The sequence below is a fragment of the Astatotilapia calliptera genome, chromosome 17 (assembly GCF_900246225.1).
Source record: "Astatotilapia calliptera chromosome 17, fAstCal1.2, whole genome shotgun sequence".
NCBI lineage: Eukaryota > Metazoa > Chordata > Actinopteri > Cichliformes > Cichlidae > Astatotilapia > Astatotilapia calliptera.
The window spans coordinates 13,420,473-13,447,296 of record NC_039318.1 but is presented as its reverse complement, the minus strand read 5'-3'; the positions used below and the strand labels follow the sequence as shown (position 1 = coordinate 13,447,296).

Sequence of the window (26,824 nt, the reverse complement as noted above, 5' to 3'; positions counted from 1 at the left end):
GGTGCAGGGGGGGAGTAGATCAGATAAACACTGGGGAACAAGATCACATAGGGATTTAGAGGTGAGGAGAAGGATTTTACTGGAGATTCGGGACCTGACTGTGAGCCAGTGCATGATGGTGATAAGCTGGTGAGGAGAAAAGCCTTTTTAAAGTTGCAGTACACCATCATATTAATTAATATTCTTCTAAGTGCTTATAGGGTGGAGATGGCAGCACAGTTAACTTGGGTTCCTTTCTTTGCAGCGTTCCTTTCTTACTCTGACAGGTTTTCTTTCAGATTGAAAAAGAATACATATAAAAATAAATTCAAGGTCTTTTTTAGATGTTTACAACTTGCTGCACCTGCAGCCTGTGACAGCTGCACAGGTAGTTCAGCTGTCAAAAGAAGGTTTGCCGTGTCTCGAGGCACAGTATCAAGAGTGTGGAGGGAAAACTAGAAGATGCGCAGTTATAAGAGACTCGACTATAGCAAGACTGGTATCTGCTCCTTTGGGCGAGGAATATGAGGAGCACATCACCACCAGCAGGGTCCTCATGTGCATGTTTCTGGCCAAACTCTCAGAAACAGACCCCATGAAGGTGGCACCACATCCTTTTACTGGGACTCTCAGCTCAACATGACATATAGTTCATGTGCTGTACAATGCAGCCCTCTAGTGGTTACAAAGACAAAGGCCAAGCGAGACATAAAAACAGGAATGCTGCTCACCCTGCTCCGGTTTCTGTTTACTGTTTATTTCTGTGCACTGCACTTGATCATTATGTACATCCTGTAACCGTAAACAGAACTGAAAAGAACAACATGAACAGAATTTTTACACAGCTTAAGTAATATTTGAACAGGAGACAGGCAAACACATAACTTACAGTACTCTGTATCCAACTCTGAGCTCCTCCATACATACCACAAGTTCAAACAACACACATCCACTGACGACAATATAGAGGTTAGCTTTTTAACATAGCTGTAAGATCGCAGATTCAGTCAGCGAGGGAGCCAATGAGGGTTATTTCACATGTAGGTCCTCAGTGTAAATAAAGCATAGACACATACTACACACTTCTCATATCTTGTAAAACGACAAAGAAAGCAGTCACCTCCAGATTAAAGTTCAGTATTTTCAGCCTGAGACCCGGAGTCTTGTTCGACGGCCCAGTCAACACTTGTTTTGGGATCCTTTCGGGGTCCTCAGCCAGCTAATGAAACCACACCTCACATAATTCTCTTACGCTGGTCAGAAGTCAGTCAGCATCCTTAATGCAGATGAACAAACTGGACGAATGAAATCCAGTGAAGGGAAAAGACAGTATGATGCCAACAGAAAATCACCTTTGACCTTACTATGCAAATCAGAGAGCATGAAGACAGTTAACAGTGTCAGGATCTTCAACTGCTCATGAGCATGAGAAGGTAAACACTTGGCTCAATTTGTGTGTGAAGAATAAACCTAAACAGCCTAAACTGTTTCACCCTGAAACAGCTTAAACTGTTTCTGGGGATCGTGTAGGAACATATTAGTGTTTTGTGAAAACCTCATGTGCTTGAAAGAAATTGATCATTGCCTCTCTAGTTATTGCATATTTTATTGTTTTCTCCACTTTGCTCTAAAATGATGAAATGCTTTTAGCACTAAGAACTGATTTTGTGAATAATTGCACGTAAAAAGGGGCCAAATGCATCCAAAATCAGCAAATGTTTGTGTTAGGTTAGTACACATCAGCTGCAGCATCTACTGCTGTTCACTACTTCTAATGCATACCCCATTCTTTTATGCTGATTATGAATAAACGTGTAGCAAATGAAGTAAAAAGTAAACAAAACAAATCAATAAAAAGTAAATTGTTGTAAATCAGTGTTTTGATGAAACACAGTATGATCTGCCTGACGTGAAACAGTGATATACAGTAAACAGAACTCTTATTGCGTTCTTGATGGTTTGCGTTTAAGCACATTAGTGTCACTTCTGTGGTTCAGAGATTACCCCACCCAGTCTCAACCTTACAACTACCTCCCTAATTTAATGCAGGCTCCCCTCTATAACGTCTCTGACTCATCAGAGCATCAAGATGGGATGTTTTGGGGTGTCTTACAAACTCTGGCACTGGGACAGAGGCAAATTTTTTGAGTCCTCTGGTTGTGTGGAGGCGTCTGTTAGAGTGCGTCCCATGGATCCTTGATCAGACGTGGGGGATCTGGGGAGTCTGAAGGATAGGTGTGATGTTAAGGGCGTCACATTCTCATGAACTGCCTGATGTTTCCCAGCAGAGAGCTGCACTGTGATCAGATTTCCTTTACCTGCCAGTGGTTTTTACTGTTTTGGCTGACGACTGTGTTTGACAGACGTTAAAAGTCTTTAAGACAACAGCCTCAAAGTCCTGAACTCTTTCTCACGAGCAGATTGAATTTGAACCAATATTTTAAAGACAAACAAAGCGATTTAATAAATTAATTCATGGATTGCCTTCCTTGAGAGCTGCACCGATTTGATTCATCAGTTTGTGCTTTCACAGAGATGTAAAGCAAAAATATATTATTATATGAGTGAGTGTGCGAGGCCTCAAGGTGCTTCATGTAAGGAACTGTACATGTGCTAATGCTAAAACATACAATCCCCAGTTCCCCACAAGGCTTCAGGATATCAGACACACCTATTCTTATTAAACCTCTTCATAACAAAACCATTCCACATGATATCATATATGTCACATAACAAGTCAAGTTATTGTGTTACTGTTTTTTTTAACTAATTTTGTTTCCTCAGCTACACTCAGCAGACGACATCTTCAAGGTGAAACTCGACCTCTGATCAAGATTTTCTAATCCAATCACCTCCAAACAGCCTATTTTAACTTGACACTGCTGTTTGTGTTTGTTATTTATAGGGACATTAAATAGTGTGAAAACTGGATTTGATATGACGGAACTGATCTTGACTTCAGTGTTCGCTCACAGTACAAAAAAAATGGCTTGAATGCTGTTAAATGCTTGTTGTGCCTCACAGACTTCTTCATGCTCCAAAGCTCTCGCAAAGAGCAGTCTGACAAATGTTTGCTCAGTTTATTCTCGCGCATTTCTTTTTCCAGATCAACAGCTCTCACCTTGTTTTGATCCGTCTCTTTGACGTCCCAGTGATTTTTAATTTTTTGAATGGGATGGTTCATACATACAGTATGGATATTAGAGCTACAGAGAGTCAGCTGTTCGTCTGAGCTTCTAGTCCGGGCACGGGAGGCTGTTCTATAGCCTGTCATCACTCAAGTTCTGCGTTTTTGTTGCAAGAAGAGAGACACGAGTTAAAGCATGGGTATAAAGGCAGATGTTGCAGGGTGTGGCTGCAGTATGCGGACAAGAGGTGGTAACACTGTAAGGGTTAGATGATGGAATCAGCAGGGACATCATCTCCTCCTCCTTAAGTCCCCTTACGTTTTATTCAGTAGAGAGGCTTTTGTCCTTGGGTCTCAAATTCTGACCAGGCATCATTTAGTTCCATGAAAATCATCTTGGCATATTGTTCGTATGGTTGTCCCGTCGCCTACGAAGTAGGAGAGAAAAAACACAATAGTTATGAACCCATAAGTAAAGCATATTTGAGACATGTTGGCCTTTTGGGATTCCCATTTCATTTGTCTCTCATTCATAGCTTGCTTTACTCGAGCATTATGTCAACATGCTACAATGTAGCTTGCCATCACCAGTGTGTGAATGTGTGTGTGAATGGGTGGATGACTGGTTGTGTAAAGCGCTTTGGGGTCCTTAGGGACTAGAAAAACGCTATACAAATACAGGCCATTTACATAATATTATTCACTGTTACAGAAAATTCAGGTAAGACACTAACTTGTCTTTCAGTGCTGAGAGTCAGGAAGTATACCCCACTCTTTCTATAATACACACACATCCCTGCATGCATGGATGTTTACAGGTATAACTTGAATCCCATGTTTAATTCTGATAAGAGTCCATGTTAAGCCAAGCTGCGTTGTTTTAGTGGGTGCAGTGGGAAAGGCCCTGCCTAATGCTTCAGCTGACCACATGGTAGCTGCTGTACTGCATAGCTGTATCTTTAAGTGGATTACAAGGAAAGCTGTGGCCTGGCTTGGCTTGAGAGTCTGAGAGTGACGCACTCTCCGCTAACAGACTCTTCACTTCACAGAGTAAAGTGCAGAGCTTCAGATATCTTTGTATTTCATTATATTGTTCACACGCTCACACATACTTTTAGTTTGGTTTGGTTGTTTTCTTGTTGCAACATCATATATGCAAAAACTTCATCCTCCAGCACTTTGAACACACAGACACTACTGTGTGTGTGTGTGTGTGTGTGTGTGTGTGTGTGTGTGTGTGTGTGTGTGTGTGTGTGTGTGTGTGTGTGTGTGTGTGTCTAAATTTATGTGATCGGTCTGTTCATTTTAAATTTGCATGTCTGTGTTTGTCTTGTAATGCTTGGGATCATTATTGTGCATGACTCAGTACTTGGCCAAACTTTAGCTGTTAGATAGATGTCCTCAAATTTGACCCTAGAATATTTTTCGTATAAAGGTTCGTAGGTCATCTTGCGGCAAAACAACCCAAAGCATCACCCCTCCACCACCGTGCTTATCAGTTGCTATGAGTATGAGCTGTTTGTGGTGATACCCTGTGTTTGATTTTGCCAGATATTGCGTTGTACTTTATATATCTTTTTTCTGATACAGAATTTCTCTGACCACTGCATGGTCTGAGTTTGGGATGAATTTGGTTGGGTGTCCCCTTCTGTGGCATTGTGTTAACACACATGGATGACTCAGACCAGCAAACGGGCAGAACGTCTTGTTACACACAGGTGCTCAAACTTGTTGATGACCACTTACTCAAGCAAATGATTATCAGCATCTGGCTGCTACTTACCCCTTTAATTCTTATAGAAGCAATAGGAGTTGTACTTAGTTTTTTACAGAACGGCACAAAGTGCTGTCAAATCTTTCCTTTTCCATCCCTGTATATGCATGCTTGTGAGGAATTATGTTTTTCTTTTAAAACCAGTTTTTATTTTCATTATCATTTTCATGTCACAATATGGCCACATCACATCCAGAATTGCTTATAATCAGGGGTGCACATAAGTGGTCCGCAGGTGCGCATGCGCTGTCAAAATAAAAGACGCGCACCAGATAAGAAATTGCAACGCGCGTTTGCGTACATAAGATTTTCTGGAGGAGGACAGACATTTGTTTAGAACTCTTAAAGATGTTGAAGAAGCAAGCTCCTTTAAGCAATTACTTTGGTGTTCCTCCACCTCCAAAGAAATGTCAGAAGGAGTCCAAACTGCAAAAGAAGCACATATTCTCGGAAAAGTGGTTGTAGGAGGTGAGCTGGCTTCAAACAATGCACAGAGATGTGGTGCAGAATGTGCCGTGAAAATCCCACTCTAGCAGACAAAAACAATGCCTTTTATATGTACGCAAACACGCGTTGCAACTTCTTGTCTGGTGCGCGTCTTTTATTTTGACAGCGAATGCGCACCTGCAGACCACTTATGTGCACCCCTGCTTATAAGCCTGATATAAGGAGAAGAAAGTGAAAATAAAGACAGTCTCTATTTTTTCATCTGACTTTACCTTCAGTTGCTTTTAAGTAAAGAATGTCTCGTTATTGCATTTGATTTATTCTGTACATATGGATATGCCTCCATACAGGAAGCATAAAGATCCCATTCATCACAAATTCTGTCTCACCTTATCTGGGTGAACAACCAGGACTGCTTTGCGATAGACCTTCTTGACCTGCTCTGGAGTAACCAGGTCAGCCATGCCCACAGGCTTCCAGCGTGTCTCTCCTTCCCAAAGCACAGTGTGCATGGTGGAGAGCAGAGCACGGATGTTACGCTCTTTCCCCTCTATCCAGTCCAGAATCTAGGGCACAGAAGAGGGAGGCAGAGGAGGGGAGCCAATAACCAGTGAGGACCTGATTTGAAACAATTATTAGCATAACTGCTTTCAGTAGTTCTGGCTCTGGTTTTATCTAAAAAAAAAAAAAAAGCTTTTAAAGGAGCAATTAGATGAACCAAAATTTGGTCATGGGAGACCTACATTGGACGCTTCATTAACTCTGAAATAAACAGAAAAAGTTTAACAGCCAAAGGTTTTCGAGTACATTATCCTACTTTTGGGAATCACTGAACTGCTTCTGTTGAGCTACACTGGATAAACAGGCGACCACCACCAAGCGAAATGTCATCAAAAACTAATTGTAATCAGACACAATGAACCAAAACTTATTAGTTCAACTTCATTAGTTTCAAACAAACAGCTCATGCCTTTAGTTTCTCAGGGTCCATTTCTTTGGCCATCTCCTCCTTCCTCATCTCTGCTATAGTCCTGGGCCCTTTCTTCTCTTTGGTCCCCGCAAAGCCCTGAGCAGACAGCAGGTCGTCAAAGTTGGCATCTGAGGGTTTGGGCTTCGGACCTGACAAAGAGGCAGACAAACACAAAGACAGAATACATACTTGTTAAGCAACAAATGTACTAATTACTATACGGTGAGCTGAAGAACAATGTATGTGTGCACAGCATGAAAATTTTAATGGATAAAAAATGCGGCGCTGTCTCTAAATGTTTGCAGATATTTTGTTAAACATTTAACTTTAAAAATCAAACAAAAAAACCTTAAAACCTTCAAAATGCTCACAATTCTTAATAACATTTTTAAACCTTATATTTTGAAATATAAGTTAAGTGTAATCTCTATTTTGTTTTAAAAGAAAAATGTCCTTTTATGTGAAATATACCCCAACTGACCAGCCACAACATTTGGAGCGTAACAATGAGCCTGTCGAGCTTACCCATCCCAGCCTGTGCTTTTCCCCCTGCGCTGGGTGAGCCTCCTCCCATTGCGGAGAAGCTAACATTGTAGTTGGGTCGATTCTGGGGCGATGTGTGCGGCATGGAAGTGTGGCTGGGGCTGGGCTTTGGCTGCGGAGCAGGACCCTGTCCTTGCGGTTGCCACCCTCCACCACTTCCACCAGCCTGCCACGAGGGGAAAGTGCCTCCTGCGTGGGGCTGCCAGGCTCCTGTGTGCTGGGGAGATGGCGGAGGCCTCGATGGGGAGCCCATTGGAGGAAAGGGAGGGGCCGTTCCAGTAGGGGTGGTGGGCTTGCTCGAGAAGCCAGAGCCTCCTGATCAAAAGGACAGAGATTATGGCATGCGAGGTAGTAGCAAAAATACTAAGAACTTAGGAGCATTACCAGCGTCTCACCTCCAAGGCTTCCCCCCAGGTTGCCAATATCAGCGAATGGGTCCAGAGTGTTTGGCTTGGTTTGGTGGGTGGGGGTGCTGTGGACTGAGCCAGTGGGACTGGTAGTGGCTGACCGACTGCCCATACCAAAACCTCCTGAATGAATCGGCCATCAGCAAAGCAGGAAAAATAAACGACACTGATGCCAACGTGTTTTACAAACAGTGTGGTATCTGCTTGTATGTATGTGTGGCTGTGTGCTTGGGAGAACCTGTGCTCGTGGTAGCAGGTCTGTTCCAGTCCCATGCTCCCATGGCGTTTTGCTGCTGAATGTTGACAGTAGGGGTGGTGGGTGGGACGGGGGAACTCCGACCTGTTGAAGCATATAACCATCGGTCACGGGCGGAGCACACGGAAAATGGGAATTGAAGGACACGAAAACATTAAGCCAAATAAAATAACAACAGAACTGAGCTTCAGAGAGCTGTTGTTTCATGGGTGTGGAAACAAAATTTATAGTTGCTAACTAAAAATTGTCCACAGAAGACTGAAGCCAGAAGGCTCTTCTTCATGCACACATCATGCCCTAAATCCTCAAAGTATAAAAAGTGTAAACCTGAAGTTAAGAAAAACTGTTTTGTCATGTTTAAAGTTGAAAATACTGACTGTGAGCTGAGGAAAAGATTACTAGTAGGAGCTTGTGCTGGAGTTGAAAAATCAAGCTGCGCAATCCCTATGAGATGACCTGCAAACACTTCACATACAGCATGCAAACTCGTGAATTACAAATCATACATTACATGAGCAATACAAGAAAAATGTGTGAGTAAGCTAAAAATGGATATATACTCAGCAGTCGGGTTTGGGTGTCAGTTTAAATAGACGCACAGATGAAGGGAAATTATCGTAGTGGCATCTTGCAAATATCTGAAAACATGCCTTACCCTAATTTGGTTCAGGCTCTTGAAATGCTTTAAGTGCACCCAAAACGATGGTTTGGGAAAATGTTCAGCAGAGCAGCAAGGAGCATGCCTTACCGAGGCTTGTAGGCTGCAGGGTGGGTGATGGTGAGCGAGCAGCATGCAGGAAAGGGTCTGGCTGCCCCACTTTACCTGGTCCGAGGAATGAACCCATCACGTCCTGAGGTTTAGGCATCGGACCCGTCCCAAAAGGATCAAATGCTGAGGAGAACCATCCACCAGTGTTATTGTCTTATGCTAAATTGCAAGAGTAATTGTGCCTATTTGAAGTCTAGTTTTAGGTTGGACCTAAAAGGAAATGCTTTTTCAAACTTCTCACCTGGTGGGGCAGGTGAGGGGCATGGTGAGGCAGTGTTGGGGGCGACTTTGTGTGGAGTGGACTGGGCAGATGGAGGCCCGCTGGTTGACTGAGGTGGGCCCCCGAACAAGTCCCCTAGGAGGTCAGTGGTTGCAGCTGCTGTAGATGGGGGCTTAGATGACGGGCGGTTGACCTCGTCACCATCGAGGCCGAGAAGATCGACTTCCTCGGTGGGAGCAGGGGTGGCAGAAGTGGGAGCTGGGAGGTCAGGTTTCTGATGGGCTGCACTGGCATTGCTTTGCTGGCTGGAGAGAGAAAGCATTTCATCATCCGACGGCTCGCTCTCCTCGCCACGTACCCGACCGTCTGGACCTCCGTGGGACCGACTTGGCTCTGAAAATGATGAGATGGGAAAAACAGAAAAGAGTATCATGAGAAAGACACATCAATCACGAACAAAGCAATGACTGAAGAGATAACAAAGCAGACAAAGGGAATTAATTTGAGGTTCAGATATAAAGGGACAAGAGTGAAGCAGAGGATGATGGTAAACTACGCAGGTCATTGCTTCTACAGCCAGAACAGCTATTTGTGCTACGAGGTTGCAAACATACACACAGTCTGCAAATAAATTCTAGCTAGTAGTTGCTAGTTGGAGAAAATGTCTTAAATGTGATACATTTCAACGTAAAAGAATATGATAAAAAAAAAAAAGAAGCTTGTACATGGGATTAAACAGCTGTATAAATCAAAAGCAATATTTCACTTTGGTAGAACATTTTAACGTTGGATTTGTTTACTCCCCAGGCACGTTTTCCCTTTATTTCCTTTTGGGACTATGAGTTTTCCCCTCTAGTTCTCCATATCCATAAAAAAAACCCTTAAAAACCTGTCTCTGTATGCCCAGGAAAAAAAATGCTGGCATACATGTTATGGAAATTGTGTTAAAAGACTGGTGTTTATACAAGACACAGGACAAAATATTTCTACCAAAATGATACATCATGGGCTACAAGAATGGGCTAAATTTCAATTCAATCAATGCAAATCACAGTTGGAAACCACCAAATGGATTTTCCAATAACAAAAAATCTTCCTGGGTAGAGCATGAGTGAATTGAAGCAAACCCTGGGTAACTACGCTCACAGTATAGTTCCTCTAGCAGGTCTGTGATCTCCTCTACCGTCTTACCCTCAAGATCCAAGCCCTCCATCTCATCTTGCAGGGACAAAAATGAGTCACATTAGTTTTTATGACTATGTGTTAATGTAAATTGATTAGCCACAACAATAAAACCACTAACATTGCTATTGGAAATATTTCCAAACATCCGTATGATGAGGTGAGGGAGATCTTCACAATATTAGGCAAATGGCTTTAATGTCGTGCTGGCTGGTTCATAAATATTAAAATAAGTCATAAAAAAAATTAGTAGCAAGTTCTCTTTGCCTAATCTTTATTTTGGTACCAGGTAAACTTACGTAAAGTCAATCCAGGTGTGGGGTTAGAGTTTGTTATTAAGGTTAATGTAGCATTATAATTGGTTTTAGGAAAAGGTATGATTACAAATTGTAAAGGCTAACAAAACAAGCAAGCAAAAATGCCAACTAAAAACATTTTCAATACAAAATTCCACATTGCTTGTTAGTCAAGCTAACTGCTAATTTGCTAGCAGCTAACCCATTTTGCTTCAGCATTTTCAGTTCTTAGCTAAATATTTTTAGTTTAGATAAGATAAGATAAGACAAGATAAGATAAGATAAGATAAGACTTTATTGATCCCACAACAGGGAAATTTTTGCGTTAATTTAATTATGTTGGTAGTAAAATCTGACAACAGATTAAACAAAGCAGTAAATGTTTGATTCTAAACTTAACATCTGATTTGAGTTTTTAAAAAATCAAAACTTAATGTGTCGTATTTTATAGACTGAACACCAGTTGTTGCCCCAGTGAAACCCTCCCATTTTTACCAGCAATCGCCAGTGCATCCTGATGTTCCTGGTGGCCAGAGAAGAGCACATTTGGGCTCAAGTCTTTACAAGGAAACTGTTCCCATGGTGGTGTCAGGTCTTTCTGTTTGTCCACCCCTTCCACTTCCACTTCCAATATCACATGGAAGAGCTGGGGATATTTCTCTGGAGAGTCACAGGCATCGAGCTCTGGTCTGAGAGGAAAATCAATATGTGTGAGAAAGAAAATTGAGATGGTAAAACAGTCAACAGAGTGGAAGTCTAGCAATATTATTTTTTATAGTGAGAAACCAGAATTCCCCGATTTTTGTAAGAGATTTTCCTTACTTGTTAAACTTTAACATAGTGGTTCCAGGAGCGATGAAGCCAGTGTGGAACTGAATCTGGAAGATCTGTGTGTTGGATACCTAACACAAGCAGGAACAAAGATAAATGTTGGTTACATTATATTTTATCAGCACTCTCCTGCAGTCAGTTACCCCTTACCTGTTGTTCTGAAATGTTTTTAGGTGTTATGTTCAAGTTTTGCATGTGATAAATCTTTGTCATGTAATAAAATAGAAGCAGGTGAAATAAGAAAATCCAGTAAAAGAAACAAAATAAAAGGAAAAATGTTCAAGAAAAAAAAGACAAGCCCACTTTAACCATTTTAGCTGAATGGATTTTTAATTATTTTGTACTATTGATCTAGGTTTTAGTACTAATGTGCTATATAGCAAAATAATGAAGTCATTAAGCTACATATGCACATATTATTATAATGCAACGCATGGTGATGTACACCTATGTGTCAATAATCTGTCATAAGATTACTGAAAGACAATAATACCCAGATGAAACACCTGGACCAAACTAAACCAAAAATAGCATAAATAGTGCATAAATGCTTCTTGCAGCAGTGATGAGTGAGTAAATCTGCATATTGCTATAAATGAAGTAAATCATTAAGTCAAAAACCTTCATCCAGCTTCTTCTTGTCTTAAACAATGTAACAATGAGACACAACAAGCTGTTGAAGCTACCTGAAACTCTACAATGGCTTATACTTTAGCATGATCTTATCACCGCAATCGTTCCAATACTGTCACTGTGACTTAGTTGGAGTTTGCTGCTTGCTAGTTAGATTGAGATGTTGATTTTATCGACATTTTATCTTATAAAGCAGACTAAGCAGAAGCGTACCTTGGCCTGCAGTCGTCCTCCAATGGTTGACCTCATGTGGTAGACTGAAACCACAACATCTCCTTGTACGCTTACACCCAGAGGGAAAACTACCTTGCCATCCTGGACCCTGTGCTCTCTAGGCGTGCAGAGAAGGTGCAGCAAAGTGTAATTGAGGGAAAGTGTTACAGAGTGAGAAAAAGGAAGGGGATATAATGACACTTTGATTACTTTCATTCATATCATACTCAGCATAAAATCTCTGAGACATTTGTAGTTATTCTATTCCAATACAGAACTGCAACGCTACCGTGCTCTCTGCGGTTCAATGCTGTCAAATTTTTTATTAATCTCGCTAATGTTACTTACCTCATCCTTTCATACTCCTGTGCAGTGGTGAAGATCTTCGTCTCTCCAATGAGAACGTCACAGAAAGGTCGACAGCCACTACGCTGCTTGTTGAAACAGGGGATGGGACTCATAGTGAGGGCCTTGATCACCAAGGGCTTGGAGTGGGGTAGGCTAGGCTTCTCTGATACCATGCTACATACATAGCCTATGTACCTGCAGGCAGAGAAAACAAAAACAGCAGTTTTCAATTTTCAGCACTCTGAATGATGCATTAATTGTCACTTGTGAGGAGACGCTTGCACAACCATCGACTGTTAGCTTCTACAAGTATGGCAGGCGGACTCGTGGTTCTTCTTGCCCAGCAATCAAGAGTTTATGTTTATGCTGAGACAACTAATAACTGTTGGCTTCAGTGATGGCTGTATGTAAATTTCAACATGTTATGCCTGTAACAGCATATGATCTGAAACTGTGCTCTTCTTCTTAAGTGTGAATGTGTTTTGACCTCATTTAATATGTGATTCTTTATTAGAAGTGGTAAATGTTCATTATCTATGAAAAATAGACTGCAGATTTATTAGACATTGAAGAATGTAACATCAGCAGAACCAAAGGACGACAACCGAGCACAAGGCTCCCACTTCTCTTTCTGTCACATTCACATCCCCATGTTCACTGATGCAAACCTGCGGTGTGAAGGCCAGAGGCCAGAACCTGGTCTTTTGGCGCTGAGCAGCTGCATGGCAGGAACTGGATTATTGAAGAGGTGGCAGAAGCAGAACATGGCACAGACCAAAACACCTGAAGGAGCGCGACCATCCTGAAAACCCAAAACAAAGATAAAATTACATGTACATCTTATCATAACTGCAATTTGAGCCACTGGGGATTTTTTCTTTTGAATAAACACACGTATTATTTTTCTATGAGTCTATTCATACATATGAACTGACTCTGAGTTCATTTCAGGTTACATGGATACTGTAACACTGTTGTTAACTGAGGTGAAAACACAGCTTTTTTAAAAAAGGAAGGGTTTCGTGAAGATTATGCAAGAAGGAGCAGTTTGCCAAGGCAAAGCCAAACCCACAATGACTTGGTAATAACATGCCCCAGCACATGCCAGTCTATAGTAGTCATGTCACTGAATTCCAATAAACAGAAACTCAGTTTCTATTGAAAAAGTCAGATATGGTTGAATTCCCAAATGTGTCTAATGCAAGTGGCTGATATTGCTAAAGTGTGATGATCCACGCACTAAAAGTGCCTTTCATCCAATAAGCCTAAATAGGACACCAAAGAATACACCATTCTGCAATAAGCATAATAAGATGACTTCTATCATTTTTACTGAACATCACAGACCAAAATGCAAAAATGAAATATTCTTCTTCTTTGCTTTTCATTTTCTTTTCAGTACCACCTGCTAAGTAACAACAGTGAGGAAGCTCACACGGCTGATTAATAGAGACCACCAGAGCAGTCTGAAGAGCTCCGAGCGGGAATGTATTTGGAGAAAAAAAACTGTTACTCCAGCGTCAAGGATTGGCAACAGCCGTTGAAGAGGAAGAGAAGATTTCTGATCTGGGTGGTAACATAGTCTTTATCTGGAAGAATGATCCCTTTTGCAAAACTGTTTTGATTTATGTTAAAGTGAATTGTTAAATGTTGTCATTTTTATGCTTACCATCTCTACATTGTTTTAACTCTGTGATGAAAGGAATTCTTTTATCCCCCTCCCCAGCCTCTCGAGGTTCTGGGGTGATGTAGTGTTTTATTGCAGATACATCCTATCTGGAAGAGCTGTTTCTTGTGGTGTTGCTTCCTGCTTTTATGACCCTTTTGGTCAGCAGGAGGTCACACACACACATTCTCACATGCATACAGATGTTTACACACACACACACACATATATACATACAGTGCCTTGCCTTAGAACCATTTGGGGGGGTTTACGTGGGCGGTGCTTTTGCTGTGATGTGTATTGTGTGAACTGTTGTCCCAATAAAAGGCAGCAAGCGGAGGCCGTCGTTGGGGTCATTTTGTGGTAGATACCAACGACGCCTCCCTTGCAAGTAAATCGATCGATCGCTGACTGTCTTGTTTTCTTCATGATGAATAAGTCTCTAAACCAGCGGGGCTTGTGGAAACACAGACCCAACAATTTATGTAGATGTGGAAATAGAAGGTGAGTCATGTTTGGAAATCTGTTGAGCAGTTGTTGTAGCATTTAACAATTTCAGACTTTAGAGATCCGTGTCTTGGAAGCACTTCATTTGATGTGAAAGCAAAGTTGACATGTAATCAATGATGCCAATATCATTGTTGAGCAAAATGTTTTGGAAGGGCAACAAAAAGATTCTGACACTAAATATGCTTCGGTCTATTTCAGACTCTCTGCTTTGATTCAAAAGTGGGTCACAGGACATCAAACAGCTCAAAAATTAACGGATGTGTTGTGGGACCAACAAAAACAAGTCCCTTTACATAACAATCAAAAGTACCTCACTATGTACTTGTTTTTCATGGGAGAATGATTAGTAATAATTTCATATGAATCCTTAATAAATTCAACTATACAAAGGAGGATGAAGAATTTAATATAGGGCTAATGTATGTGCATCTCCTTACCGAGCATGTGATTACACAGACGTTCTTGGGATTCTGTTTCAGCCAGTTGTACATGTTTTTGCACACAGCGAACAGGTTGTGGAGGCTGGGTGCTTGGCGTGAAGGCCAATTACACTCTGAAACCTGTATTGAAGTAGATGCCAGGAATAAAAGGAGGGAGAAGGAAAGGGATTCCAGCAAAAAGAAAAAAGGAGGCAGATCAGAGAGATAAAAGGGCAGGAAAGGGTTGGGGAAAAAAGGAACAGAGGAGAGGAAAGGGGAGTGGTGGAAGTTAGTAACAGCACTGCAGCAGCAGAGCAACACAACAGACCAGTTGCCATGATGAGTCATCTGCTAAAGATACAGTGACTTCACAATGCAGACAGGGGGCCAGCTTCAACAAAGCATGACTCCTAACAAGCCTGACTCCTTAGCTCCCACATGTGCCTTCTATGCAGTAATAGGAAACCTAGCTGCGGAAATGTCCCGATGCTGAAAGATAAGCATAACCATAAAAGCAAAATAAGATACAATAAACTGTGTGTTCCAAATGTGGTAATTTAGCCGTAACACAAATTAAATTCTGAATAATGAAATGAGTGCTGAAATACCAAAAACTGCAGTTTCAGGAACAGCCAGATGAGGTTGATCGCTGCTAGCTGCTTATTAGGCCTTGCATCAGTTAATTTGCATCATTACACTGGATTTCTCAAAGGTGTTTGAAGTTTTGTTGTATTTTGTGAGATTTTTTTTTTGAGTAATTATTCAACTTGCTGCAGGGTTAATTGTATATTTAAAAAAACTATCCTGTTTTGTTTTCTTGGTAAGAGTAAAATTCTACCATTTATTTATGTGTTAGCACAAATTAGCAAGTACTGATGTCATGTGTGATGCAGCCATGCTCTGGTTTTGTTAGCGATCTAGCTTGTAAAAAAACTTTCCACCTTCTTGTCGAAATGTAGTCAGTTCTGGCTTCTAAAAAACCAAATGGTGACTGCCAAATTGACGGGTTATACACAAACCAGCTGATGACACTGGATACTTCATATACTGTTTGAACAACAATTTTATGAAACTCAAAAAATTATTCTCAAGTTTAAAAAAAGAAAGAAAAAATGTACTTTTTTAGCATTAAGCTAATGACTAGGAATAGGACTCAAGTACCGGCTGTTGCAGAGAGTTGGTTCACAGTAGTTCAATGAAATTGTTTATCTACTTATGCTTATTGATTGTGCTTATCGGTTCCTCTTGCACTTGTGCTGATATCAGTTTTTGCGCTGGAGGAGAAAAACTGCGGTGCAGTCTAAAGCGTTGATATGGACATTCATTTTATTTTTATCACATAGGACGAGAGCTCGATGGTAATGGCAAACTGCATTCAGGACAGAAACATCTGAATTATGGTGCTAAAACAACTTCAGCTCTTTTTAAGTACATGCACAGAAAGCATGTTAACACTAAGGCAGCTAAGAATCCAGGCTGATGTTAAAAGTGAGCAACTGCTGACCCCAGCCTAGTAGCCAGACCCTGAACTTCCACAGGTAACAAACTGATGGCCTGTCATGCTGCAGTCTTCATTTCTACCTGTTCATGATTCTAAAGTAGACTCATGAGACAATGCATTTTAGGTCATTTTACTGAAAACCTTGAAATATTTAAGTAACGTACTGCATTACCTTTATGCAAAATATTCTACGTAATATTGTGTTACCACAAAATTAACACTGATTACAACAAAGAGAGAAAATACCTGCAATGTGCACAAACATTTCACCACACAGCATGCAATTAATTTGCCTGAATGTAATGCGGTTGATATTCTGCTTAGTGATGGTGGTAACTCTCAAAGCAGAGCCATTGAGAACCCAATGAGAACCTATAAGAGATTCAATAAGGAATCAAATGAATAATCCATACAATTAGTGATCCGGTAATGAAATCGGAATCCTTAGCTATTACAGACCTGATAAAAAAAGCAAAATGAAACTTTTCTCTGGGTGGTTTGAGACTATCAAGGAACAATCACGCCTAAAACTGTAATTAAGCCCTCCTATTTCCCTTCTATATTTATAAAATGAAGAGTGCGAAAAAGGTGGAGCAACCACTACATGAGTAACAGCTTCATCGAGATCCATGGGCTACAGTCACACTCACCCTGTTGGAGAATTTGGCCCCACGGTAGTTACGCTGTGATAGGTTGAAAACAGTGTAGTGGTCCGCATGCCGGCTGTCAAGAAAAGAGCGGATGTCTTCGACATGGTTCTGGTAGCCAATCTGCACCGACTCAGCTGGATAGGTCATCACTGAAAAAAAGTTTGACATGTTCACATCCATTCGCTTATCGTTTTCAGGGTCGCGGGGGGCGCTGGAGCCTATCCCAGCTGTCATAGGGCAAGAGGCAGGGTACACCCTGGACAGGTCGCCAGTCTGTCACAGGGCCAACACACAGGGACAGACAACCATTCGCACTCACATTCATTCACACCTAGTGACAATTTGGATTATCCAATTATCCCCACAAGCTGCATGTCTTTGGACGGTGGGAGGAAGCCGGAGTACCCGGAGGGGAACCCACGCAAACACGGGAAGAACATGCAAACTCCGCACAGAAAGACCCCGGCCTGATGTTGGAATTGAACTCAGGACCTTCTTGCTATGCGGCAACAGTGCTAACCACCGTGCCACCGTGCTGCCATGTTCACATGTACAGTGCAATTAAGACAAACTCAGTCATGACAGAGAACATTTTAACAGAACTCTAAACAGTCTCGTTCAAAACTAAGCACAGCCTATAATTCAGCAGCTTGTAGAACCTCCTTTAGCAGCAATAACATTTCAGCCATAATTTTGTGGATTTGCTTGTGTACGTAGGAACATTGCTGTTTCTGTTGTATGACCCAATTTCAACCAAGCATTAAATGTCAGAGATGGCCTCACACGTGACTCTAGAATACTTTTACCTAATTCACCACTATTCTTTAAGGTTTCTATGGTTGATGTAATTAAATCCTGTACAACCTGCATGAAATTCTTCTTGAGATGACATGATGCGATCAAGTAAGAGTGGTTAGTTGCCTGGATTTGCGATATCATGAGATCATGCAAGATTTCAGTCCACCAGAAAATCACTGGGGTTAGAAGAAAAGCGCACACCTTGTGTATGCCATTGCTATTTATTGTGGTTTTACCTGTCAAGCACAAAAACGTAAAGAAAATTCTGTATCAAACCTTGTAATCATACCTTTCCTACTTTTTCTTGACTCCTCGAATTTAAAATAATCATGAAAAGGATTTCCACGTAAATAAATATCTTTCTATTAGCATTAAGTACTTTTGTTGGGCTAACATAATTTGCATGGATTGGATCAATTCAATGAAATTATGATGGACTTAACTCCAGTAAATAAGTTGATTTATCATTAATTAATTAAGTTGGTCCAACTCTAGTATGTTACACATTGGAATAACAGAATTGAATAACACTAAAATAAAGCAATTTAATCGATTTTTTTTTTTTATGTTCATTCAAAGAGTTTTTTTCAGTGAGTGTCAGTCTTTAACATGCTAACCGAGACCTGTAGAATCCAAAACATAACTCTGAGAATTGTACAGTCTGACCTGGAGTGAATTTTCCATGACCCCCGCTCCTGGGAAGACTGTGGTATTGTCTTAAAGCACACCAGACCATCAAACTGATCACAAATTCCACTTTTACGGAGGTGCTCACACTTGCTGATGTTCAGTTAATTAAGTACATGGCTGCTACTTACTGTCTTAATTCCTATGGAAGCAGTAAGAGTGTGCTTAGTTTTTCACAGGACTACAGAAGGGTTCTGTGAAAACTTTTCATTTCTACATAACTGTCTTTTTACCCACTGTGGAGTACAGGATTGCAAAAAGGTGAGCTGAGTAGCTCTGCACTCCAGCATGACTACCATGGGATATAAAGCCCTCGAGTGACAAATGTCTGACTGACTTTGCCTTTTAAAGGGCACATTGCTGCCCAATCAAAAAACTGGAAAACAGTCCAAGTAACATTGTTAAAGTTCATCTATCTACACACATGCGTATATACAATGCCCATTCGCTAGAAATACATTTACCTATGATCCGTGATGTTATGTAGGCAATGTCCAGCTCTCCTTTGGTATAACTGTAAGGAAAAAAGAAATCTTTGAAAACATGTTTTATTACATCATATATGTAAAACCAATATCCACTGTCCACAAGCATCTCAATAAATGTTTAAAATATAAGTTGTAGTAGGCTTTACAAAATCACCTTGCTTTTGTATTTCTGTGATTTAGATATGAAATGTTAGAGATTCATAATGACTGTTTCTGTGCATTTAGCTACCAAGACAAAATGATGCATATATAAAAAGTTAGTATAAGAATATCCAGCATCCAAAAAGGTTGATCCACCTTTCTGTCATTCACAGGTTGAACTGCATTACAGGCATATCCAAGTGATTAACTTCAACAGGCTTTAGAGCTGTTATCTTGTTCGGGCTCACCACTCTAGGCTGAACTGCCTGGGATCAAAGAAATACCATATGTGAATTCTTAAATTGAGCAGCACTGCCTTTCATTGCCAAATGTAGCTCTGCCATATGGACCTTTTTTTTTTTTTTCGACTGTGGGGGCAGCTGTGGTGCACTCACATACAAGCAGTCCACTAGTGCTCCAGCACAGCAGTGGTGGAAACACATACTAATGAAACACTGCCAAAAAGGCTCAGGGTGGGGTTAGAGTGAGAGACGAAAATTTGTTTTTGGACAAATGACTCACAAAAAGAAAATCTCACAACTGACAGCAGCAGAGGAAGGCTCAGCTCACTGTAGTTGCATTTATCTTTCAAGACAGGTTTGTAGGCTAATGCGAATCAAATTGAGTTGGCTTGTTGCCTACTGTGTAAATCCTGCAAGCTAGGCCTAGCTGGGACCGTCATTCCGTGTGATCATGGAGGAGTGCCATATGGGCCTGCTGCAGTCCTAGACCTGGTTATGTAATGCAGTCCTTCTCAGCTAGACTGCTAAATGAGTCATGGGTTTTTCTGTAAACAAACCAAGCGTACCATATCACGTGAATGTGTCCTTTGATTTAGGCCGTTTGTGTAGTTTAGCCTTAAAAAAAAAATGTAACTGCTAATATACTACAATATAACAGACAAACAACCTTAATTAAATCCAACAGTGAGGGCATTGCATGTAAGTCCTCTATAATGAGGTAATTGGACCACAATTGAAGCTTCTATTTTGATCTCAGAGTGTTTGTTGTTCCCAGAGTAGAAAAGCAGAGTCAACGTTTGACCAATTTAATGTGGAAAAAAAGGTCAGTTTTATCTTTACATTATACTTTTATTAGTAAATCGGGTCTGGGAGATCAGAAAGGTGACATTTCTGCTGGATATTAACACTTCTGTGTGTACATATGTGTGGTTTTTCCTATTTCTATGCTGAATAATACATCTATTACCATGGAAACAGGTACACAATTATGAGCCAACTAAACTGTGTGTAATAGAGAAACGCATCTCCAGTATGAAAAATAAAAAATATTGTATTAATGTGCAATCTGAACACCCCCCAACTAGCTAATAACAATAACACCACTATCAACACCTGACAAGACCAATTTAAAAACGGTAATGACCAGCTGATCCCAGCTGTGGTGGAGCGTTGATCTAATTACTGTGGAGATGCTAAATGCCAGCAGATGTTTTTTCAGACTGCTATAAAAAATGTCTTGTCAGTCCTTTGTGTTACACAAAGACATTTGATAAAAGCTGTTGATATGCAGTCGATATCAGAGCGCACAATCAAAAACAAGCCCATGTCTAACAGACAGGAAGTTAAAAGATAATGACGAGACTGGTGCAATTTCCTCTTGCTGGAAAATGATTAGATACATTTTGATGTAAATTGCACATAAATAGTCAGAAGGTTTGATTTTGGACTCAGACTTTGTTTAATCTGCCACTGAATCCCTTTTTTTCCCCACCAAGTGGGCAATTTATCTAAAGGTAGTCAGTCTAGCAACTGTGTGACTAATAATTTGAAGGACTCACTTCTAAAATTGTGGTTTACCAAGATACTAATCATGCTAGCTCATTAAGATAACATAATGCTTATTCATTAACTTATCATCCCTGTACGGATGTTAGTATTTCATACCATTAATATATCATTCCACATCTTAGTTTTCTCTCATATGTATACTGTTACAATGGGGGATGTTCCAATTAAACATAGTCAGAGTTTCAAATAAAGAGGTCATTTATTTAGTGTCCAAATAAGCCCTGTGAGCCACATTTCAGACTGCTTGGTTTCAGACATAGACAGTGTTAAACATGGAGGTAGCCTTGGTGACGTCACCCACTGGTTTTGGACTTTACATTCTGAGCTTCAGGTTTGGCTAAAGCTCAGACATTTTGCTTCAGCTATGGACATTGCCCCTTAAGGCAACTATCCCCAACCTTTTTTGCGCCATGGACCGGTTTATGTCCGACAATATTTTCACAACCTTTAAGGTATCATGGACAAATACAACAAATAAAATCAGTTCCGGAACCAAAAAAAAAGAAGATTTATTGTGAGAGTTGTAGCACCCAAGCCTCAACTCTCACGGACCGTGAGAGTTGAGGACCGCTGCCTTAAGGCACATGGTACTGGCTGTAAGCACAGAAGCCCCACCCACCTACTGTTCAAACCTCCTGTTTGTGAGTATCAGCCAATTAGAAGAAAGATGTCTACAAAAGTGAGGCGAAAGAGAACTAAAACACTTTTTACTATTGTACTGATGGCAGCAACAGATCTCTAAAACATTGGGACAGGGGGACAGAAGGCTGGAATGGTAAGGGGTACTAATAAGAAACAGTTGGAGAAACATTTTGCAACTAATTAGGTTATTTGGTAACAGGCTGGTAATAAGGATCATATTACCAAGGCAGAGTTTCTGAGAAGTAAAGATAGACAGATGTTTACCAATCTGCAAAAAATGTCTCTAATTGTAAAACATTTTCAGAAACATATCAGAATATTGTTCCTTGATGTAAAAGTACTTTATCTGATCTTTTTCAGAACACAGTAGCTGAACATCCGAATCAAAAAGATTCAGAGAATCCCCGACAAATCTCTTTAAATGACAAGGCTGAAAATCAGTTCTTCAGGCCGATGATTTTTCTCTGGGTCAGAGGTTGTTTGAAATGGAAGTGGAAAACTGTTTAGTGAATATGAAACACATTGTTGATACATCTTTCAGACTAAAAAGGAGAGAGACTATCTGGCTTGCTATCAGCTCTCAGTTCAAAAGTCCACATCTCTGTTGGGATGTTGGTGCACTAGTGCCTATGGAAACGACTGCTTGAACAGTCACCTTCAATGCTGAAAGGTATATACAGGCTTTAGAGCAACATACTCTCCCATTCAGACAACGTCTTTTTCAGCAATACGATGCTAAACCACATACTGCATCTACCGGATTACAACGCACAGTTTCATAGTAGAAGACTCCAGGTGCTAAAGTGGCCTGCCTGCTGTCCAGACCTTTCACCAAGAACACAAAAGAGAAGACACAACGGTAAACGCAGTTCTGTCTCAACTTTCTTTAGACGAGTTACTGCCGTCAAATTCAAAATGAGCTAATAGTTTCTTTAAAGTGGTACATTTTCTCATTCCAAAACATTTTATCTATGTTTTCTACATTCTATTGGTCTATGACATTTCCAAATGATTGCATTCTGTTTATATTTACAGTTTACACAGCATCCAAACTTTGTTACTGTAGTGGGCTTGTAACAGGTCCCCCATCATTGGCATCTTTCTATGGATTACATGATCACTAATGGTCACCACTGATCTTTTCTTTCTTCTATCTGACCTGAGAGACAAAACAACAATTTTTAGCAGTTATTAATTTTTATGTGACTTTCTTATTGCTGCACTACTTTATTCAACTTGATATTGGTATTAACTCTGATGCAATAACTCACATTTTGTGATAAAAAAAAAAAAACAGTAAAAAAAAACCCCAAAAGGTAAACTTGCTTGGGTTGGTGTATAGATGTACCGGTATGTTATTAAACCCATTCTGAGCAGTACAGCACTTCATGTTCATGCTTTCCTCCGAGAAAGTAAACACCCTGAGCTTATAAGACATTTTAGGCTGAATACATGAGAAGTGAGGTGCTCTATTAGAACCTCTCAAGACTACACAAACATAGTCTCAACCAAATCAATGTAAGTGGGTTAGATCCCGATGGATATTAGAGTCGGGCTCTCTACATTTCCCCTATGGTCTTCTCTAAAATTCACTTGTCTTCATTTTGTTTAAGCAGGATTTTTATAGCATGTCTGCTTAAACCAATTTAAGTGGCTACATAGTGTTTGCACTGCAATCATCTATCCTCGGGGCCTGATTTATCTTCATTCACTCTTCAAAATCACAGTGGGATTTTTTTTTTAATTCACCAGAGTTTCTTATTTTGCAGATAAGATGTGCTGTAAGTTTGTGTTCTGTATGTTTAGGTGTCTGAAAAATGACATGGATAATGAAATTGGGAAAACTGGAATTTTAGATGCAGATCAAAGCTTGAAAACTTGAGGGGAAAAGGCAAATTAATGTGTGTCTGATAGGGAGGTCGGTGGAGTGGGGGTTACAGCCTGGGTGCAGACCAAGCACACCGTGTTATTCACAAAACCAGCACAGCCATCAAGGCTCCATATTCATTGCGCTTCTCACAGACACAAACACATTGTTGCTTCAAGTCGCCTGCCCTGCAAATTTTTCTTCTTCAGCTACGTAAAGAAACACAGGTTGGTTTTAATAATTCAGAAGCAGCTCTTTCCCTTGACTACGCATGAGAACAGAAGCAGAGAGGAACGGATCAAGACCTGTCGGGGCATTCAAAGAAGGCCCGTTTAACAGCAGAGGTGTCACGTTATACCGAGGAAGCTCAAGGGAATTTTTTTTCCCTTGGTTGACATTCTTGTATCTCATTTAAACCTGCCTTAACACTTTGTCCATGTCAGCAGACACGGTTGAATATTGGCAGTCACATTTGAGATAAAGTCCAAAATTTGCTTAAAATCTATTTACTCATCTTCTGTTAAGCAACAACTTAACCAAAAGACTACATAACAAGAAAATATGGAATGTTTTGCTGGAATAATGATATATTAATCGAAACAGAATTGTTTGGAAGTGGTCTGAATGCATACTGTTTAAGAAAGCAAAAGGTATGAGCTAGCCTACTTCTCCTCCCTCCATTATCCCTTATCACACATGCATATACAGTCCCCACAAACACACTTCACATCGCATCACACAGGTTCCTAATGAAATGAATCCTTCTGTATCAGCAGTGCTCTGGCCATTTGGCACAATGAACCGCCATGAATAATGCAGCCAGAAGTGGGGCAATAGACACCAAAGAGGGAGGCAGAGAGGAAAGGAAGAAAGGTGGAGCCAAGCGGGCAGTCGATCAACCAAATGTGTGTGTGTGTGTGTGTTTGATAATACAGAGGCCTCTTTGTGCCGCCCTGTGCAGATGCCTGTGCACAAACACATTGGGACGACCGAGCCGTGCCAGACTCTGAAACCTCACTCTTTCCTCCCTCCATCCCAACCGCTCTGCTGCTTCACTTCTAAAGCTAGTTGGAGACGCTTGTGATCAACATCTGAAACAGCATTCGGTTAACCAGTTCGCTCACTACTGAAGCACAGATTTAAGCTGGACTTGTGTGCAGTATTCATCTTTAGCTGTACAACACTAGAAAAATATCTACAGCGGGGATGTCAAACATGTTTTAAATTGTTTGCCAAATACATTGGCTACTTTGATCTGAAGAGGGCCGAACCAGTGATGGTTCCTTTTTTATCAGGGTAAAGAAGTGAATTACACATTTAATTTCATTTAATATAAGAAATGCTGCAGCAATTAATGTGAGACATCTGTTAGCATTTCTAAAATTATAGAAAAATTATAGATTATTATTTATTACTTTGGTGTGGTTTGAATGACAATAGGGTCCCTGGTTAGTAGAAAAACTGTAAAATTTAGGAAAATAAAGTTAAAAGTCCAAAATCTATGCCCTCCTTCACATTTTCCAAAGCCATCCAGTGGACCTGATTGGAGTCTCTGGCGGGCCAATTCTGACCCCTGGCCCTTGTGTTTGACTGCACAGTGTATTTAATTCAGTGTCACATGGTAATAAACTCAAGATAAACTAGATGTGATCACAATGACTAAAAATCGTATCTGTAAAAATCAGAAGCACTGACTGAGCTTATATTCAAGGTCATCATTTTGAGCACTTCTGGGCTGTTTTTGTTCTTTTTTTCTTTTCTTTTTGTCTCTTGGTCAGACTTTGTTTCTGCGATGCTTTAACTTGTTTTCGTTTTTGGGATGTGAACAAAGTTGCAGAGAGCTGATCACTCCTGTGAGTGATCCAGGTATTGGGCAAGGTCTGGGTTAGTTTGGCCAAAAAATGCTCGGATGAATGAGACATGCTGGTAGCACCAGACACTCGCCCTCAGGTCCATCCATGTTCCAGCAGAGCTCTGTATTGACCATCTGACCCAGTGAAGTACGATCCTGGTTTTGTTCCTCACTGGATGTGCTCCCTTCAGGATTGAAAACCTCAAACTCTTCACCTGAAAACTGCTGGAAAGCATCAACAGTGATGATCTTTGACAATATTCAGGTCAGTTTGAAATAGACGTTAATGTGAGGCTAAAAATCACTGTCTGGACATAAACAACACGACAACCTTGAACATAAGATCAGCCACATTTTTATCAACTACTGTAAGAGTTTTTTTTATTTTTAATCATCACTTCTATACAGTTGCAGTAGCCGACCAAGTCTCCATTGCTTTTGTTGCACAAGTCTCTCGAAAAATAATCTTTGCTTATTAGTATAACATTTGAGCAAAACTGTATTCATTCCTGTAATATGAAACCATATGAATGCAGTGGTCACTTACGTAGCAACTTGATGCATGACTTTGGTGGAGGTGTCCTTCAGCGTGTCTTTCAGGTTGTCCTTAAAGTTGCTGAAGAACTTGCCAGCTCCTCCCTTGACCATATCCAGCAGTCCTCCGCCATAGCCTGCATCCATATCTGAGAACAAAGGAGCAAGAAGCTTTTCAAGCTCTGATGTCACTAATGTCCTACAAATTCCTACTTCATTTTGCTTTAGGGCAGTCATTGCAGCTGATCCCACCTTTGTGGCGCAGGGAAAGCGTCCAAAATTACACGTGAGAGGAGGGCAACCTTCTGCTGAAACGTCCCATCATACGTTTTTGCGCAAATGATGGATTTACACACAGTCCTTCGAGCCCTAATTCAGAGGTTTTTCATTTGGTGATGAACATGAGTCACTGCTCTACACACTCAGTAAACATGTGTGTAGGTGTGAAGGAATGATGGAGAAGGACATAAGAGACAAAACACACATTAAAATCCACACCAGCTCATGCGCATCTGTGTGTGTTTGCATATATTCTTAACTTTGGATGAGGCCCATGTGTTTAATCTGAGTCACTCAGACCCTCCCTCCTCTGTCTCCCCTCTTCACCTACTGTGCATAGAAACCACCATGTCATTACTTTATATCATCTGGCAGTGCTGACTAATCTACCGACATTAAACATGATGCCGCAGACAAACACCCACAACCGGATTTTAGGCAAAGTCTCGTCCTAGCATCATGCTTCATGCACAACCTGTCTTGTCTGCAGAAATGTGCACTTGCCGACAGAGAAGCATTCAGTCAGTGCTTGAGTTTATGATCTGTGAGGAGTGAAAAGAGCTTCTCCCAACCAAACCGGTCAGTGGGGATCATTAAGCTAGCTGAGCATCAAATTTTAGATCGGGCCCAGAGTAGGGTTGTTTTTTGGTTTTCCTCATCTATAATTCATCTTCACGTATGTGCAAGTGGGTTTTTCCCCATGATTAAAAACAAAGAAAGCTTAGTTTATGTGTTGCACTGGCCTGGATAAACTAATGGAAGTATTGCAAAATATTTTTAACAGGCAACTTCTTCTTCTATTTCAAAAAGAAAAGTCCCAGTGATGCAGGAGAAGGAACACTGTGCACTTATGCAAAAACAGACTGAGTCTGTACAAAGTTTTTCTTTGGTTTAAATAGTTGGAAATGTCAGATTCACACTCTTAAAGATGTTATGGGTTTATCGATGACTTTCATCTGGACAGTACTGGGGAAAAGGGTTATT

General features: G+C 40.6%; 1 protein-coding gene across 4 annotated transcripts in view; it reads right to left on the bottom strand.

Annotated features, from left to right (window-relative positions):
• Positions 1-715: 715 nt before the first annotated feature.
• The window catches only part of dnajc6 (DnaJ (Hsp40) homolog, subfamily C, member 6), a 33,302-nt gene continuing 7,193 nt past the window's right edge, over positions 716-26,824 (bottom strand). Inside the window, exons 2-19 of one of the 4 annotated variants that reach the window (XM_026146172.1) lie at positions 25,575-25,710; positions 18,691-18,740; positions 16,742-16,890; positions 14,609-14,731; positions 12,664-12,797; positions 11,996-12,190; positions 11,648-11,765; positions 10,793-10,872; positions 10,466-10,659; positions 9,684-9,710; positions 8,514-8,885; positions 8,252-8,395; positions 7,486-7,587; positions 7,236-7,370; positions 6,823-7,155; positions 6,298-6,446; positions 5,717-5,893; positions 716-3,534 (exon numbers count right to left, since the gene is read on the bottom strand). In XM_026146172.1, the coding sequence (XP_026001957.1) occupies positions 3,433-3,534; positions 5,717-5,893; positions 6,298-6,446; positions 6,823-7,155; positions 7,236-7,370; positions 7,486-7,587; positions 8,252-8,395; positions 8,514-8,885; positions 9,684-9,710; positions 10,466-10,659; positions 10,793-10,872; positions 11,648-11,765; positions 11,996-12,190; positions 12,664-12,797; positions 14,609-14,731; positions 16,742-16,890; positions 18,691-18,740; positions 25,575-25,710 (2,720 nt within the window). In that variant the 3' untranslated portion in view covers positions 716-3,432. The remainder of the gene's footprint in view (positions 3,535-5,716; positions 5,894-6,297; positions 6,447-6,822; positions 7,156-7,235; positions 7,371-7,485; positions 7,588-8,251; positions 8,396-8,513; positions 8,886-9,683; positions 9,711-10,465; positions 10,660-10,792; positions 10,873-11,647; positions 11,766-11,995; positions 12,191-12,663; positions 12,798-14,608; positions 14,732-16,741; positions 16,891-18,690; positions 18,741-25,574; positions 25,711-26,824) is intronic. The other 3 variants (XM_026146173.1, XM_026146175.1, XM_026146174.1) reach the window with 3 other exon arrangements.